This window comes from Lemur catta, chromosome 1 (assembly GCF_020740605.2).
Source record: "Lemur catta isolate mLemCat1 chromosome 1, mLemCat1.pri, whole genome shotgun sequence".
Classification (NCBI taxonomy): Eukaryota; Metazoa; Chordata; class Mammalia; order Primates; family Lemuridae; genus Lemur; species Lemur catta.
In genome coordinates this window covers 5,725,215-5,743,150 of record NC_059128.1, presented here as the reverse complement: position 1 = coordinate 5,743,150, position 17,936 = coordinate 5,725,215, and the positions used below count along the sequence as shown (strand labels likewise).

General features: G+C 61.5%; 1 protein-coding gene across 1 annotated transcript in view; it reads right to left on the bottom strand.

Annotated features, from left to right (window-relative positions):
- Window positions 1-677: 677 nt before the first annotated feature.
- Window positions 678-17,936, bottom strand: part of CCDC85C (coiled-coil domain containing 85C) — a 77,009-nt gene continuing 59,750 nt past the window's right edge. The window contains 5 exon segments of the mRNA XM_045561018.1: window positions 678-3,954; window positions 4,732-4,830; window positions 5,488-5,547; window positions 5,549-5,584; window positions 8,496-8,603. Of these exon segments, the coding sequence (XP_045416974.1) occupies window positions 3,865-3,954; window positions 4,732-4,830; window positions 5,488-5,547; window positions 5,549-5,584; window positions 8,496-8,603 (393 nt within the window). The 3' untranslated portion in view covers window positions 678-3,864.

Here is a 17,936-nt window from a genome sequence, read left to right as displayed (position 1 = left end):
TGTCTTGTTGGATGGCTTTTTTTTCCTCCAGGGACGAGAGAAGTGTACTTGGAAAGTAATGTATGTTTACATCTATTTGCAAATTCCTGTACATAAAGATATATTTTTTAAGTGTGAATGTAACAACATACTGTGAATTCCATCTTGGTTACAAGTGAGACTCCTTCAATCAGTTATCCAAATAAAATCCATTCTGAAACTACTCCTCTGCTTGTTGCGGGCTGGAGGTGGGGCTCCCGGCCTCAGCAGCCCGGGGGTTGCAAGACCTGCACAAGCACATGGCCTCTCCTGGACGTCGGGGCCCGGGCCCAGCTGCAGCCTCACAGCAGCCAAACCCAGCCCTGCCGTCTCCCAGGGCACCTCTGGGTGGGTTGGAGCCGCTGCCTCCTGGGACAACTGCCACCATCCCACGTCTGCATGGGTTTTCCTTGGAGGAACTGGATGAGTTCCAAACCAGTTCGGAACTTCCAAGCATGAGTGCATAGAACACAGGTCCCAAAGTCAGGAAATCCTTTCCATTTCTGGCTGTGACTAGCACAGCTGGACTGGCAGTGGCCTGTACCATTCACCTGAGGGGCAACGGCTCGACATCTGGGGGTGGGGCTTGAGGGGCCATGGCCCTGTCTGCCCAGCGACCTGCCACCCGCAAAGGAAACAAGCACTGAGCACCCAGCCGGGAGGCTCGCAAAGAGGCCTTTATTTATCTAGCTCAAAGTATACACTATCACAATCTTATTTGTTACTCCTTTTACTAAAATAGTTCAAATCAATGTTTTTACCACACTATCAAAAAGTTCTATTTCTTTTTCTCTCCCCAAATCAAAGTGGTTCGACAGAAGGTAGAAGCGGGCCGGGAGTCCTGGGCCCCTGGCGCTGCGCGGCGCTGGGGCGGGAGGGCGGCCCCAGGTCTCACCGCAGTCACCGTCTACAGAAAATAGAGCACAGCTGCTGGGCCTGGGGACAGAAACCAGACGTTCCAGCCCATCTCCAAAAAGCAGCACAAATACTTTCCCCCCACAGTATGAAAAATATACCCCTCTACCTCTGCAGTCATGCATGTAGTTTGTTTCTTTAAAAAAAAGAAAGAAAATCAGTAGTATGTATTTTGTTTCCTCTCAAGTTTCAAGAAAAAAAAATGAAAGGTCACTTTTTTCTCTTTAAACACTGATGTGTAGCTAACAACTTCTGGATAAAAATGTGCTCAGCAGATGATGACTCCAGGACGGGCTGGGCCCCCTGGGGAGGCTGGAAGGATGCGATTCATCACAGTGGGACCCGAAGCCCAGCGCAAGCCGAGCCTAGAATGGAAAGGGGCCTCCGGAAGGACACCCCGCCAGGTGCTTTAAGAGCTAAGGCTCCAGAAGGGAAGTATCACCCAGTGGCACCCTGCTAGTGGCAGAGCCAGGAGTCACACTGAGCTGCAGCCCCCCAAGGCTCCCCCCGTGGGAGGCCCCATCGGACCCTCCCCAGCCTGTGGCTCAGCTCTCTGCAACTGCCACCTGTACCCAGGAACGTGGGGTCAGAGTCACTGCTGGCTTTTTAAATCAGCTAGTATGTCTGAGATGTGACTGTCACAGAGTTCTGTCCTAGGAAACCATCCGAATGCTGTGTTGGCTCAGGGGCACAGCTGTATTGCCTCCATCGTAGGCAGGAGGGTTCTCAAAGAAATGCTCCACAGACCCCTGGATGCCACTGCAGCATTAGGGTTGGGGTCACTTCCCTCCAGAGGGGAAAGGCCGCTTCAAGGCTGCCCTTCCCTTGGCCAGCTTGCAGGAGAGCTGCAGGCACCAGGAGCCCTTGCTTATTGCTTTCAGTGGTGGCCAAGCCAACCTGATCCAAACAGGACTCACGTGGACTCCCAGACTCAGACCCCACCCAAAATGGACCCGCAGCCCCCAGCCCCCTGTGGTTCTTTGGACTCCAAGACCCAGAGGGGCCTCTTCCCCCTCCCCAGCCCAGCTGCCCAGTTGGGCAGGAATCGCCCAGTACCATAACCAGCAGAGGTTCCTCCAGCTTCAGTTCACACCTCTAGTGACAAGAGGGCACGCTCCTTCCAGAAGGAGCCCGGGGAACCTCTGGTAACACCCACAGCAAGAGCAGCAGGCCCAGGCCCATTGCCAGCACCCGCTCAGCACTCCCTGGGCACAGTGAGGGCACGAGCCTTTCCCCTGAGAGTGTGCGACCCAAGGGTGCTGATGGCAGACACGGAGCGGGAACTGCTCAGAATGAGGTTCCCGCTGGGGAGAGAGGGAGAAGCCGTCTCCCTGCCCTTGCTTGGGCCTGAATGAGACCTGCTGATACCAAAGACCACCTCTTTGGGCTCCTCACATGCTGGCAGCACGGAGCGCTAAGTACCGTTGGGACGCAGCAGTCTGAGGGGGCGAGGAACAGAACGGGGGGTGCCAGGGGCCAGCTACAAGCGTGTTCACAGATGTCGGGCAAGTGGCCTGTCCCTGTCCTACATGTTCTGGGATCTTATCTCTAATGTGCCATAAAATATCTTAGCCCCTCTGGGCCTCATCCTCCTCACACACACACACACACGGTCGCCTGTCACACTTTACGGTCTATACGTGGTCGTTTACACTGCCGGTCTCATGTGACGCCAGAGCCCTGTAAGGAGGGGCTTATGCTGCCAATTCTGCAGCTGAGGACACTGAGGCTCAGCGGGGAGGTGACTGTCTGCCTGTGATGGGACAGCGTGGCAGCGGAGCTCAGCCTGGGCCTCCACCCAGCCCACCTGCCCGGCGCCTCTCCAGCAGGTCGGCCCCTCAGGTCATGCTGTCAAGGAGGACCCAGGCCACCTGGAGCTGGATGGCCTTGAACTGGGAGCAGGGCTGAAAGGAACCCTGGAGACCCCATTTTTCCACCAGGGGCCCAGAGAGGCTGAGTGACTTGCTGGAGGTCACACAGCAAATTAAAACCAGAACCAGGCTGGGCTCCTTCCTTCCCAGGGAGAACAGAACTTCTGTCATCTGTGGCCCTGGCAGTTCTGTCCACAGTGACCCAGGATGCGGCTGGGCCCTGGGGAAGGCCACAGCTGACCAGAGGCCCAGCTGTGGCCCAGTGCTACCCACCTGGAGAAAGAAACTCTCCCCAGGACCTTCCTACGTAGCTGGCCCGACAATGGAAACCACAGACAGGGATGGGCCTCAGGCTCTGGGCAGGAGGAGCCCCAAACGATGGGGCACACCCGGCACAGGGTGGGGGGCACTGCAGAGAGTGTTGGGGGGTGGGGGTGATGAACTCTAAAAACAAGTAGCAGCTGACATCAGGGTGGCTGGGCACAGCCCCCCGGGCAGGGCAGGGGTCCTGGCTCCAGACTGAGTGTCAGAGGAAGGGGCTGAGAGCCCCAGAGCAGCCTCCAGCCAGCCATGGGCCGGCAAGTTTCTCTGTCCGTGACACAGGGGACCCAGTGCTCGGTGGGCCGGGGGCCAGGCCGGCAGGCGGGCAAGAAGTGGTGCCCCTGCATCAGCATCCAGGTGCCCGCAGCCTCTGTCCAGTGCAGGTGGCAGCTAGGGGTGAAGGGCTGGACACAGAAGCCTGGGACAGTCCCTGGGCCTGGCACCTCAGAAGCAGCCTTCAGCGTCTCCTTGTGGAGGCCGGGGCCGGGCGCAGAGTGGCTTGAGGCTGTCCCGGCCGCTCTGCCGCGGGGACGGTCAGCGGCGTCCCGGGTTGCTGGTGTGCGAGGCGGGAGATGGAGGCCTGGTCGTCCGCGTGCCGGGCCGCGGCAGCGGGGCCCTATGTACAATTCACCACAGAGAGAGACGACAGTGGCTCAGCGGAGGTCCTGCCCATGTCTGGGGCCCGAAGCCCTCCTGGGGACCCCAGGCAGGGCCAGCCCGCACCCACGGAGGAACGGCCCTACAAAGGCCCCTTGAACTGGTTCCCAGACAGGTGCTGCCGGATGGAGGGCTTGGAGCTGGCGGCATCTCCCAGTTTCCTCCAGACCACCTGTGGGGAGGGCGAGATGTGAGTGGAGGGCGCACCCTGAGCCACCTGCTGCCTCGGTGCTCTGCAGAGTCGCCCATGTCCCCAGAGCCCTGGAGCCAGGAGGGGAAACTGAGGCATCGGAGGCCCAGAGTTGGTCAGACCAGGTCTTTGCACGTCCACCCTCACCTCACACCTGCCCTCCTGGGCAGGGCAGGTCCCTGCGGGGGTGTGGCTCAGCCTGGCAGCTGCCCAGCGGGGACACAGACCCAGGAGGCAGTGGGGAGGGGGATCAGGACCCCAGGGTCAGACCCTGTGAAACCCCCATCCTGCTGGCTCCCCCAAGGGTCCAAAGGGATGACAGTGGTCAGGTGGGCCAGGGAAGAGGCTCTCCTGGGCAGACTCTGAGACAGTCCCAGTTCTAAAAGCAAAGGCAGCGCAGCCCTGTAGGCCGGCGGGGTGGAGGGTCCCCGCTGCACCACCAGCTCTGAGCACCCCCTGCCTAGCTGGCAGCCACCAGGGGCCACCAGCAAGCTGGGAGGACAAGGCCAGTCCTGGGGTGGGGGGCAGCACGGGCTCTGCCTGGCTCCCCAGGGGAGGAAGAGATCTGCAGAGACCAGGGACCTCTGGGAGGGACAGGGGCAGTGGTGACAGGCCTGGGTTCCAGGGCCTCCAAGGCCTCTCCCAGCCATCCAGGACACCTGGCACTCGTGCAGTCCCACACAGGGAAGGGTGTGGCCATGCTGGGCAGGTCACCTCCCGGTGCCGGGCCCCTGCCCCCAGCCCTGGGAAGTGCCTCACGTTGCACATCTCGCGGACGATGGCCTTCTCCTTCTCGCTCAGGTCCTCCTCACAGCTGTCCTGGAGCTGCCGGTCCAGGTTCTCGTGCACCTCCAGGACCTGAAAGACAGTCCCAGGGTCAGGGGCACGGGCCACCAGCAGGCTTTGGGGAGGTCGCCTGGCCCCCCAAGCCTCAGCTTTCTCTGCTGCAAATTAAAGCTGAGGACCCCAGCTGCCAGGTCCCCTCACCTGGTGACACTGTGGACACCTACAGGGAACTGGCAGCCCCAGCTCGTGCTGGGAGAAGGGCAGGCAGGCTGGGTGGGCTCACCCTATCACCCCAACCCAGGGCCCTCCAGCTGGGGAGGAGCGGGCACTTGCACACGTGGGCCGTGTGTGAGTCGCTGCTGGTGCGGGTGCAAGTGTGGGTGTGTCTGTGCACACCTGTGCGTGATGTCCATGTCAAGGAAGTGGGGAGTGGGCTCAGGTGTGGAGCCCCAGGAGCAACCAGAGCATCGTGGACTTGCCCATCTGCACCTGGGGCCTGTGAGGGTGGCAGCTGCCCAGAGGCAGGGCCTGGGAGTCCTTCCAGCCCCCCTCCTGCCCCTAAGTCTGGCTTTGGAGAAGGGCCTGCCATGGTCACCAGCCACCCGCACGGAGATGAAACCCCATCCCTGCCACTCAGATGTCCCCGGACTCAGAGGGCATGGGTGGTCACAGGTCCCACAGTCCAGCAGTGCACCCGGCACCTCCTGGAGAGCAGGTGGTGGCACTCACCTTCATGGCGTGCACGACAGCCTCGGGCTTCTGCCCTGCGGAGCTGTAGCTGGCAGGGGGGTGGCGAGGGCAGCTCAGGAACAGGGCAAGCCGGGCCCTGTGGGAAGGAAGCATACGCCTTAGCTCACCCTGGCTGCCCCCAGGTGATGGCCGCGGGCGTGATGGGCGGCTCAGGGAGGTCCCTGATTCTGTGGGCCAGGGCCCGGGCAGAAGTGGGGACGGAGGAGGCAGGTGTGAGGACTGGGCACCCGAGGAGCCCCCGGCCCCATCGTCACAGTCCTCTCCTGGCACCGCACCAGGTCTTCTGCAGATGGCATGGTCCCTCGCAGCGCAGAGGCGAGAAGAGCAGTGCAGGGCACCACCATGTCCCGCAGGCCCCCTGCAGCAGCCCACCCACACGTGGAGCGCGTTTTGCAGACAAGGTGCAGCCCAGGGAAGCAGGAGACTCCAATCACACAACAAGACCAAGAAGGTTGGATTCAAACCCCACTCAGGCTGACCGCAAAGCCTCCCCCTTCCCACCCCGGCAATGCCCGGGGCTGAGAACCCCCTCCTGGCCCTGGCCCGGCCACTGGGGGATGGCTCTGCCCCAGGTGCCGGCTCCCACCTGAGGCCTGGGGCAGCGGGACGCAGCCTCTGGCAGAAGCTGAGGGTCTGCACAGGGCATGGGCCCAGGCCCCCCCAGCTTCCCTCCCGAGGGGTCCAGGTGGCCGTGGGGCAGGGTGCAAGGCTTCTGGCCTCAGATGGTGGTGGGGTCCCCTGGGGGGCCCACAGGAACCAGGCCATAAGACACGGGGAGTGGGCTCGAGGGGCACCTGCCAGTGCCGGAGAGCAGACAGGAAACGGCGGGGCCACCGTGCAGTTCCCACACGGGCAGCCGCGGGCCAGCCTCGGAAACTGAGTGTTTCCTTCTCGGTCCGCGGGCCCCTGGTGACCCCTCCTAGTGGCCTGGGCTCGAGCCCTGCCCAGCCGCGGCCCATGCGGTGTCACCACCACACCCTGTCCGGGCTGGGCCACGCAGAACCTTCCACCGCCCTGGCGGCAACTGCTCTGCGCCCTCCCCGCCGGCCGGCCCGGCCCTGCCCCCGGGCCTCGCAGGCTGCCGGCTCCCGGCTCTGCCCGCAGACCCCAGCCGCCCTGAGGTTAAGGGGGCACCGGACCTCCGCTAGCCACCTCTGGAGGCCCCGCGGCCTTGGGGCTGGTCTCAGTTCCCAGGCCAGGTCTGTCGTGCAGGGAAACCAAACAGGGACCCAGGGGTGCTCCCTGGGCGGCAGCGGAGGCGCCTGGCCTGAGGCAGAGGCCACACTCCCTACACCGGCCAGCAGGGGGCGCCAGCCACACGCGGACGGCCCTGGGAGGCCGTGGGTGCCCGGCCCTGGTGCATGTGTGCCCCTGCCAGCACCACCACCCTGTCCTAGGGAAGACCGCGTGTCAGCGGACCCCTGGCCCCTCTCGCCTCATGTCCCCACCCATACCGGGTCCCTGACCATCTGCTCCCCCGCCCTGAGGCCTGGAGCACAGGCAGGAGGTGGGCAGCAGCCTCGGGGGTGGGCTGTGCCAGCTAGCCCTTTCCTGCCCCCCACTGGGTGGTGGCAGTGCCAGGGAGGGCGTGGTCTGGGGTCCTGTAAATGCCACCATCACCTAGACAATACGCATAAGGAGTAGCGAAAGCCGGGCCGTCCCCTCTGCTGTGTTCCCCAGGTGCAGCACACCCCGAAGCTGCACTGGAACTCCGTGTCCCCTCCTGCGCCCTTGGGCCACACGCTGGAAGAGCCCAGTGGCACTCCTGCTCAGTAAACACCCACTTGGGCGGACCAGCCCGCTGAGTGTTTACGACAGCCCTCTGGGCAGACGCTACCTTTTTCCGTTTTAGGGATGAGCAGAGCACGGAGGGTGAGAGAATGGTTTGCCCCAGACCGAACAGCTCGTAAAACATGGGCTGGGCCTCAGACCCAAGTCTGGGGACCTCCAGAGCTGGTGGCAGAAGTGGGGAGACCGGTGTACACCCAAGAGAACTGAACACAAACCAAACGTCCACAAAGTACGCGTCCACAAGTATTCGTAGCCACACTACTGACCACGGCCACACAGCGAGACAACCCGGCGTCCGTCAGTGGATGCCCGGGTGGCCAGCGCCCCCCGCCCCCAGGCAGCGCCACTCAGCCGAAACAAGCAATGGAGACCAACGCAGCTTCCGGTCATGAATCTTGAAAACACGATGGAGCCCAGACACAAAAGGCCACATATCATAGGGTTCCATTTCTATAAAATGTCCACAACAGCAAATCCACAGAGACAGAAAGTAGACTGGCGGCTGCCAGTGGCTGGGGGCCGCTGACTGCTGATGGGTACAGGGTTTCTTTTTGGGGTGAAGATGTTCTGTTGTGATGACTGCACAGCTCTGTGAACATGCCTTTTGTGCCTCTCAATTGTGTGCTCAAAAACAAAGGCAATTGGCCAAAAAAAGGTGGCGAGAACATCTTCCCCAGGGGCCTGTCAACAGCCTGGCTCCTCCTGTCAGGGGGCTGACAGCCACCGCAGAGCCACCTGATGTACCTCTGTGCCCCGCCACCCACAAGCAGCCATGAAGGAGACTTGCCCAGGTGCGCCGGGGCCTCACTCTCCAGGGGCCCAAGCACCGGACTTGGGCTCTCCAGGCCCAGTGAGTCCCTGCGACCACCCCACAGGGCCTGGACACTGGCCACACTTCTGGCAGCATTGCTCCGACCTGCGGCTTCACCTCTAAACACAACACTTGGCCCTCATGAGGCTCCAGGGGTTGGGGAGCCCAGCGCCCCTTCCTGGGAGGGTGGGCACGGAAGCAGGGGACAAGGGAGGCCACCATGGCCACAAGCCCCAGCCCTGTCCTGCTACCCTTGGTGGCCCTGGACACAGAGCTGGGCTGAGACGGGGGCCCAAGCCCTCACGCCCAGGTGGGCCACTGGCCTGAGCCTCACCCTCTCATGCGAGAGCGTCCAGGGTTCTCGGGGCGGGGGGAGGACACGTACGTTCTGCAGCGAGTCCTGGTAGGAGGGCGGCAGGGACGCGAGCTGGGACTCCGAGTGGTACGGTGAGAAGCCTTTCCGCAGTGTCCGGAACTCGCCAGAGCCCGCCTGCTGCAGGGGACAGAGGGAGAGCGGGGTTAGATTGAAGAGCCTGGCTGACAAGGCAAAGTATGGTCCCCAGTGCAGCCTGCAGGGTCCCGGCAGTGGCTCCTCCCTCCCGCAGCCCAACCTGCTCAAAGGCTCCACCTTGGAGGCCCCCAAGCCTCCCTTCCCTGGCTTGTCTGTCCTCGCAGCAGAGACCAGCCGTTCTTCCTTCTCTCCCCACCCACGTGCCGGCATTCCACTCCCCAGTGTTTGCTTTGCAAACATTTGCTGAATGGCTGAATAAACAGGGGAATGAATGAAGGAGAGTGAACAAATGAGTGAATGGCTTTCGCACCCTTCAACCCTGGTTCCTCTGCACCAGCATCCCGAGTGCAATTAGGTCCTCACACAGGCCAGGCCCCTGACCCTGCCTGGGGCCCACTATCTCCAGCCCCTGGGGCAACGTGCTTAGGCCCCCGCCTCCCCCGGGCTCGGGGGGCTCCCTCTGAGCCTCGGCACAGCGCCCCGCTCAGGCCTCTGCCATCGGACAGGGGGCTCCCAAAGCAGGCCTGGGCATCACCCCTCTGAATCCACACCCAGCACAGCAGCATGCCTGGCCTCAGGTCCTTTGGGGGCAAAGCGTGCCCTCCCCCAAAGCTGGGTGGGGCCAGGAGCTCATCAGTTGCACCCACAGGTCCCAGCAGAATTCATCCTGGGTGGCCCACCCAGTCCAGCACCCACTGGCCTCCCTCCTGGTCCGGCCAGCACAAGGTGCAGCCCTCCCTTCTGCATCAGTTTCCAGCCCAAACACCCTTTTCTACTTCAGAGGAACGGAGAGAAAGCCGCTGGGCAGATAAAATGTGGCCGCACGTCCCATAAATCAGCAGGCGGCTGAGTTACCCAAACAAACCATGGGCGCAGAGGAGGCCTGGGCCTGGCCGGGGCGGGGGCAGGGCAGGGGAGGATGGGCAGCAGCCATGTCTGGGGGTTCCTCCTCCAGCTCACTAGCTTCATCTCTCATGGGGTCCCCCAGGCATCCTGCTCTCCCACCTCAATCAGACCCCAGGGCATGCCCCGCCCCCACCCCACCCACCCCAGCTGTGAGGTCTCAGGGCCTGGCTCCAGGGGCACTGGGTGTCCTGCAGGTGGTGGGAGGGGAGTGACTGCTCACTTAACGAGGCTCCCAAGGGGTGGTCAGAGCAAAATGGGAAAGCACCTTCGCTCCCCAGGTTCAAACCCCGGAGATGCTGGTTAGCCAGAGAAAGGGACACAGCGGGGTCAGTCGGTCTGTACCTGCTCAAAGGCCACAGCAGTCCGGCACCGGGAGACTGGGAGCTGTTTCCTGGGCCTCAGGGAGGACATGGGTGTGATCCAAGGTCAGGGGCAAGAGGGACATGAGGGAGAGTGAAGTGGGGACTCACCCTGCTGCGGCAGACCCCAAAGTGTGGGGCTTCGGATGGCCCAGCAGCATCATCCGCACAGGGTCTCCCCAGGGGGCTGTGGGCACAGCCCTCAACCGCAGAAGAGTCCGCCATGCCCTGATCACCCCTGGCCCTGCCCGGGTTAACCCCACAGTGTATTAATCCTCCCTGACCCAGCCGGGGGGCTGATCAAGTGAAGCCCCCATCCCACTAGGTACCAAAAAGAGAAACAGGCCATAGCCCACCCCTGGCCCAGCACCCACTGGGCCCCACCACAGGTGACCCCATCTGAGCCAGCCCGGCCTCCCTGGAGCATCTCCCCTCAGGGGTATACCCCAGCTCCACTCAAAGGCAAAAGCCCCAAATCAAATTATTTTTCTGGCCAGGTCTCTGCAAAAGACAGTTATAAAATCGTCTCCAATGGAGAGTGCATTCTAAACCCCAACCCAGCGGGAGGGTGTGACAGGCCCCTCCCCTCCCCCTGTGATGCTATTCTGTAGGAACCCCACCACTGCCCCGGGCTGGTGGGAGAAAGAACAGGCGTGAGGCGGGCGCCTGGCCCAGCACGCAGACACACAGAGACACACGTGACGTCTACTTGGCCACACGGCCATCGGGGGTTGACCCCCAATCCCTCCCACCAGCCCGGCCCCGCCTGTCCCTACCCACATACCACCTAGGCTCTGGGCTCCAGCCACTCTTCCCCCAGAGCCTCTCGGGCCCTCCACCACGTGGGCCCCGGGCAGCCACGTGCCGTTACTGAACACACAGGTTTGCGCTGCTGTCTCCCCCCCACCAAGACAGTTTTCTTGGGAGGAGGTGTGTACCCGGGGGTGGGGGAGCTTTTTAATTAGCAGCATGCAATTCCCACTCCTGCCTTCCGTGAGCATCTATAAACATTTCGCATGTCCACAGAAGTTTATTAGCAAGCCACAAAGCCAGGCAGGAGAAACACAGGCTCTCATTAAGGGGCAATGTGACTAATGACGCATCAAATGAGTAACCATGATTGCACTTAAATCCAAATTAAAAATGCTGCTATTTGCCATGCTGGCCCCTTTGCAGAGTGAGAGCCCCAGGTTTTCATGGCTGAAACCACCTTCCGGGCTTGGTCTGCACTTGGAGCAGAGCTGGCGGCTGGGGAAGGTGCCCTTCCTTCAAGGGGGGTGCCCTGCCTGTCTCCCCAAGGCAGATCCCTCAGGACCCAGGGCGAGGGGATCCTGCACACAGAGCAGGCTGTCTGCCTGCTCAGAGAGGGAACAAGACCTCCCAAATCCTTAACACTGTGGGTCCCAGCTCTGCACAGTCAGCAGCCCCTTCCACCCCGCCCAGGCAGGCAGGCGTGGCGGCCCAATCCCCAGCACCCACTTCTAGGGCTTCTGAAGGGCTGCCCGAGAGTCCCGGGCAGGAGCGAAGAGACCCAGGAGGCGGCAGGTCTCCCTCCTGCACTGAGGCCCCAGAGCTCAGGACGGCCCCCGGGCTCTGTCCACGGCCTTCGCGGCAACACTGCCCTGCTCAGGGCCAGGGCAGACTTGCTGTGTGAGCTTCCGGTACTCCCCGAGCCTCTCTGGGCCCCTGGGATGCTGCCAGAGGCTGCTCCGCAGCAGCGACACCCAGTCCGTGGCCTTCCCGTCTTCCCGGGGATTCCTGCTTGCAAAGCTGCAGGGGCTCATTTGGGGCCACCTTGGGATAGACGCTGGGAGCACTGTCAGAGAGGGGTACTGAACAGAAAGGGGGTGGCACCTGGAGATAAGAGGCCACCGACCACGTGGGTCAGTCCCCTCACGTCTCCTTGCTGGAGGCAGGTGGGCGGCAGCAGCTGTGGGCAGGAACCCCCTTTCTGGGCTCTGCACATGGGAACTACTCTCACCCCTCCCTCCTGTTCCCAGAGGGCATTTGGGCCCTCAGATGTGCCATTTGCTGCAGCAGTTATGTGTTCAAGAAGCACACACTGAGGCCAGGCACGGTGACTCACACCTGTTATCCTAGCACTCTGGGAGGCCGAGGCAGGACGGTGCCTTGAGGCCAGGAGTTCAAGACCAGCCTGAGCAAGAGCGAGACCCCGTCTCTACAAAAAATAGAAAAATTAGCCGGGCATGGTGGCGAACACCGGTAGTCCCAGCTACTCGGGAGGCTGAGGCAGGAGGATCACTTGAGCCCAGGAGTTTGAGGTCGCTGTGAGCTATGATGACACCACTGTACTCTAGCTGGGGCAACAGAGTGAGACTCTGAGACTCTCTCTCTCCAAGAAAAAAGAAAAAAAAAGAAGCACACACAGAGCACCTGCTGTGTACCTGGCAGGGCACATGACAGGTGACATGAGGGCTGTGGGGGAGGGGTGGAGGGTGGGCACTGAGGGGGGCGCCCTGTGTCCCTACCTGGCAGCCTGCCCCACAGGTGACCACTCAGATCACCAGAGCCTGTTGATGTGTATGGAGTGACCAGGGGCAGAAGCCCCCTCCAAGGGGGCCATCCCAAGTGACTCTGGACTTGTCCCTCAGCCCCCAGGGCAGGATGGGTGGGCACCTCATAGGGCATGGGCACCTGTGGGGCTCTTCCTCCCTCAGTGGCCTCCAGGGCCCCTGTCAGGAGCGAGGGGACCCTCGGCACTGTGTGGCACAGCGCAGCGCAGCTTGGCTGGGCGGCTGGGTGTGGCCAAGGTCCGGAAGCACAGGCGGCGGACAGCAACACAGCCACGTCCTCAGCGCCCCGGGTCCTGCCAATGACCGTGTCTGACCTGGACACAAACAGGGGCCTCCCGGGCCCCGGCTCTCCCAGGTTGGGCTCCCTCCTGCTTCAGGCCCGCGGGGAGCTTCAGGGGCTCCCTCGCAAGGGGTCAGTTTACTGCGGACGGAGAGGGTGGGTGCGCTGTCTGCAGGGGAGTCTACTTCTACCTTCGCAGGGATGGGAACTTGGCAGGAAAATACCAGAAGGAGCCAAGGCCCTGTGCAGCTGCTGCAGGCACTGACACCACCTCTGCAGTGGCCGTGGGCCAAGATGGCCTCCCGGGCCAGGCGACCACTCTGCAGCTCCCACGCCAGGGCCGGGACCAGGCTGGGGGCCGGGACCAGGCTGGGGGCCGGGGCTGCAGGGAGCTCAGTTCACATTTTCTGCCGATCCCATTCCCACAGAGAGGCCAACCTCCCGGGGCCTGGGGAGGCGGCAGGTGCGACACAGGGGGCAAGACCAGGGCCCAGTGACCACCCTGTCTGCAAGGTCTGGCGACCCCCTCCTTGTCCCCTGTCCCCGTGACAGGAAGCACTGTGAGAGGCCCAGGGCTGGTCAGCACAGCATGATGAACGGTCCAGGAGCTGAATAGCAAACCCGGGGCCTTGGCAGCCTGAACAGCTGCGATCTCCACCCAGCAAACGTGAGCAAACGGCTCACCACTCCCTGGCGGGGCACAGGGACTCGCCTGGAAGCAGAGGCTGGACTGCACGACCTCGGGGGGCCATTCTCCCACCAGGGTTCCCTGGCAGCTCCAGGGGAGCCAGGGCCACAGGCCTGCCTGGGTTCCACTGTCCTGACTGCCCCACAGGGCACTCCAGGAAGGGACTGCGCCAGAGCTGGCTCCACTTAGGGCAAGCAGGGGCTTTGAGTGCACACACCAGTCAGCCACGGCTGTGGGCCGCTGGGGAAGGGGCGCAACCTTGGCACTTTGTAATGGCCTTGCTGGTTTATGGTGTGTGTGTCTGGACAGGTGTGGCTCGCAGCGTGGCCCCAAGCGCAGGGCTGGCGTGCAGTCGTGTTGCTGTAGCTCACTGGTTCTCAAGCGGGGGTGACCTTGCCCTGGCAATGTCCACAGACATTTCTCATGTTTACAACCGGGGCAGTGGGTACTGGCACCTCGTGGATAAAACCCAGGGAGGCTGCTCAGCATCCTGCAGTGCACACGGAACAGTCCCCACAACCAAGAATTCCAGGCCACGTGCCGCAGTGCTGAGGCTGAGAAACCTTGGGCCAGGCAGGACAGGGTGGTGGAAGACCCTGGGAGGGTAACGTCCCAGGGCAGGTACTCCTCGGTGGGCATTCTCAGGCCTGGGAGAAGGGGACAGAGATGAGGCCACCCGGAGGCCTGAGGGCTGGCAGGAGAGTGGCCAGTGCCTGCAGGGTCCCGCTTCCGGGTCTCAGGGCTGAGCTGGCCCAGCTGCTCCCAGCCACAGGCCCTGTCCTGTGGGGGTCCGACTGCAGCCCAGGGAGCCACACGCATGCTGGCCCTCAGGACAGCACAATCTGACCCCACCCAGCGCCCAGCCAGCTCAGCAGCCCCGAGACCTCACTCGGGCACCTGGGCCAATTCCCACAGGGAGCCATAGCCGGGCAGGCCCTGGCCTCGCCTCTACCGCTAACTAGCGTGCCCTTGGCAAGCCCCTCCTCCCGCCACACACTGCAAAATGGGGTCACCATCAGCCCTGCCAAGTGCCCGCGTCGGGAGGGTCCTGCACCAAGTGGGCGAGAAAGGGCTTGCCGTGGGGTGCCCATGGGAAGGGGTCGCTGCATGACTCTCTCGCTGCTGTGCTGCAAAGCCGGAAATTAATGCCACTTTGGAGAGAGGGCACATCCCAAGAGGAATCCAAAGGTAGGACCAGTGCACCCTGGGAAGGAAGTGCTCCCAAGAAAGGACAGAAGGGTGCTGGAGAGAGGACACAGCACACGACACACACCGCACTCCGAGCAGCCCCCAACACCACTGCAAACAGGTCTCCCATGGGGCAACGCTACCTGGAGCCAGCTTCTCGGGTGGCCATAGGGGCGGGGCAGCTGGAAGAAAGGAGAACAGCGTCACAGCAAACGCCAGCCACACCCGTCACCTCTGCCCAAGCCCTTCCCTGGACACCTGTCAGCCTGAAGCCTCCAGGACCTCCGCTGGGCCAGAGTGGCTTTCCCACTCCAAGGGCCGTGGCTGGGGTGGGGGTTGCCAAGGTGACTCCCACGAGCGCGTGTCTTTAGAAACTGCAGATTCAACAAGGACAAATGGAGCAACTGCTACATGCCAGGCACTGGGGCCCTGGGGCCCTGGGGGCACCCAGCCAAAGCTCACACCAGAATTTAGCTGCCCCAAGCACCCTGCCACCCTCCCAGGGAAAAGCAGCCCTTCTGAGAGGCCCTCGAGTGGGGTACACTAGCCTGGAGCACCCCAAGATCACAGCCAGCTCAGAAAGGGCAGGTGGGGACGCAGCCCCTGTCTAACCTCCTCCAGGCAAGGGCAGCCCGCAAGGTCCCTTGCAGGAGCCACCCAGTAATAATAACTGAATTTACTGTCTTTTTTTTTTTTTTTTTTTTTTTTTTTTTTTTTTGGTCCTTTAATTTCTAAGAGCACTCAGTTGCAGGCCCTAAGAACAAAGGGAGGCCGGGCGTGGTGGCTCACGCCTGTAATCCTAGCACTCTGGGAGGACGAAGCCGGCGGATCTCAGGAGTTCGAGACGAGCTGAGCAAGAGCGAGACCCCATCTCTACTAAAAAATAGAAAGAAATTATCTGGACAACTAAAAATATACAGAGAAAATTAACCGGGCATGGTGGCACATGCCTGTAGTCCCAGCTACTCAGGAGGCTGAGGCAGGAGGATCACTTGAGCCCAGGAATTTGAGGTTGCTGTGAGCTAGACTGATGCCACGGCACTCTAGCCCGGGCAACAGAGTGAGACTCTGTCTCAAAAAAAAAAAAAAAAAAAAAGAACAAAGGTGCTGCCACTTCAGCTGGGTGTGCAGAGACTCCTTCCCCATTTGCACTCGTGCCAGGCAGTGGAGGTGGAGTGTGTGGTTGACGCATGTGGCCAGTATGACATACCCACAGCTGGCACTGCTGCCCCCGACTCCCCCAGCAATTTCATGCCCTAAATCCCATTTTTGCACCACCCAGGACCACGTGGCATGTGACTGACGGGCCAACCCCGGGACCAGGTCACCATGACTGATGCCCTCTCCACGGGTCCCTCTGTAGGGCCTGCTTATTCCAGTGAGGTGAGTGAGGGACAGGCCCATTGTGGGACTGGAGGGGCAGATTAACAAAATACAAACCCCACCCTGCCTGGGTAGATCAGAGCAACTCACCCACTTTCTGGGCCAGTTTGCTTGCCCATAAGTTGGGGTCGGCAGAGGCTGCGGGGTGGCCCACAACACAGTCCAGACCACGAGGGCTGAGCCACCACCCTCACCACCAGCCGCCCCGACTCTCAGTGCTCCCCACAATCTGCCCTTTCATCCTCTGAACAACATATGTGGCAGGCACCGTTAGCATCCTCATCTTACAAAGGGGAACACTGAGGCACACAGAGGTTCAGGCACTTGAGCCAGGCCCTCTGGCTCCAGAGTCCTGGGCATGGCCTCTCGGCCTGGCGGACACCCGCTAAGCCCCCGGTGCCAGGGCACGGAGCTGGAATCCTCAGTCTCCCGTCCCGCCCACGGTGCTAGACTGGCCATCTGCTCCCAGGCTGGGAAGAGGCGGTTCCCTCCCTGGCCGAGGGAGAGGCTGGACCCGCATTAAGGTTCTGCTAAGGAAGCACTTAAAGTCCTCCAGAGACCTAGACAGAGGGGACAGGAACAGGGACAAGGCGGCCAACCCCAGGTGCCATGCCTCCAGAGGAACCCAGGTGTCAGGACAGCGCCATCCTCCTCAGGGACACTGGAAACAACTGGGGCATTGGCAATGGCAGAGATGGTGGCAGATAATTCCTCTCTCCCCAGGCCTGGATGGGTTCAAAGCTTAGACAAAAGACACAGCTCAGCAGTTCATTGGGATGGGCCAGGCCCACGCCACCAGCTGGGGGCACAGTCAGCCACACCTTGCAAAGCCCAGGCCCATGGGACCAGGAAAATGCGGGCAAGACAGGCATTACCCAGGACTGCTCCCAGCTTCCACATCACGTGCTGTATTGGGTGTCACCATCAGCCCTGTTTTACAGGTGAGGAAACTGGTGCCAAGAGATAAAGGGTTTTTGCCTAAAGCTGCACAGCAGGTGAGCACTGGGGCAGGGATTATCTGCGCCTAGACTCCTCCGGGGCCCATGCCCACCTTCTTACACCATCAGGCCAATACCACTGCTGTGGATTGAATCGTGTCACCCCAAAAATTCACATGTTGAAGTCCTAACCACCAAGACCTTTGAATGTGACCTATTTGCAGATAAGGGTCTTTGAAGAAGTTCAGGTAGTGAGGGTACCATCTTTGGAGGTAATCGAGAGATGGCTAGATGTCTGGATGACCACATTTGGGGATCCTGAGGGCATTAGTGTGGGTCCTAATCCGATATGACTGGCATCCTCCTGAAAAGGAGAAATGGGACACAGACACGCACAGAGGGAAGACGACGTGAGGACACAGGGAGAAAGCCACAGCTTCGGAGAGAGGCCCCAGAAGGAACCAACCCTGCGACAGTGTGACCTTGGACCTCTAACCTCCAGAACTGGAGGCAACAAATCTCCGTTGTCTAAGCCCCCCAGGCAGTAGAACTCTGCTATGGCAGCCCTAGCAAACTAACACAGCATCCACGTTAGGAAACTCTCTCCACTCAGGCCTCAGTTTCCCCATCTGTGCCTGGTGTAAACCCTGGGCCCCTTTCAGCAGCACTGCGGGACGTGGCAGGACGCAGGAGAGGTGTAGAGGTGAGGAGAAGGGGGCGGACCGGGGCCCCTCACAGCCCCCGCCTGGAGCTGAGCCTCACGCCCCAGCCGGCCTCTGGCCTCAGAGAGAACAGGACCGGCGTCTTGCTCCTTTGTGAAGCCAGCTTCTGGGCGCACAATGGAGGCCTCATTTATCAGCCCGGCAGGGGAGTGAACTGGAGGCCCCAGCGTCAATTACAGTCGCCCCCACCCCAGGGCGGCCGGGCACAGCGAATCCACAGGAAAAATAATAACGTGCACCGAGTCTTGGGATGAATCATCGCGGAGGAAGCAGCTGTGTTGATGAAATTTTAAAGCCAACATGAGAAAGAAAATACG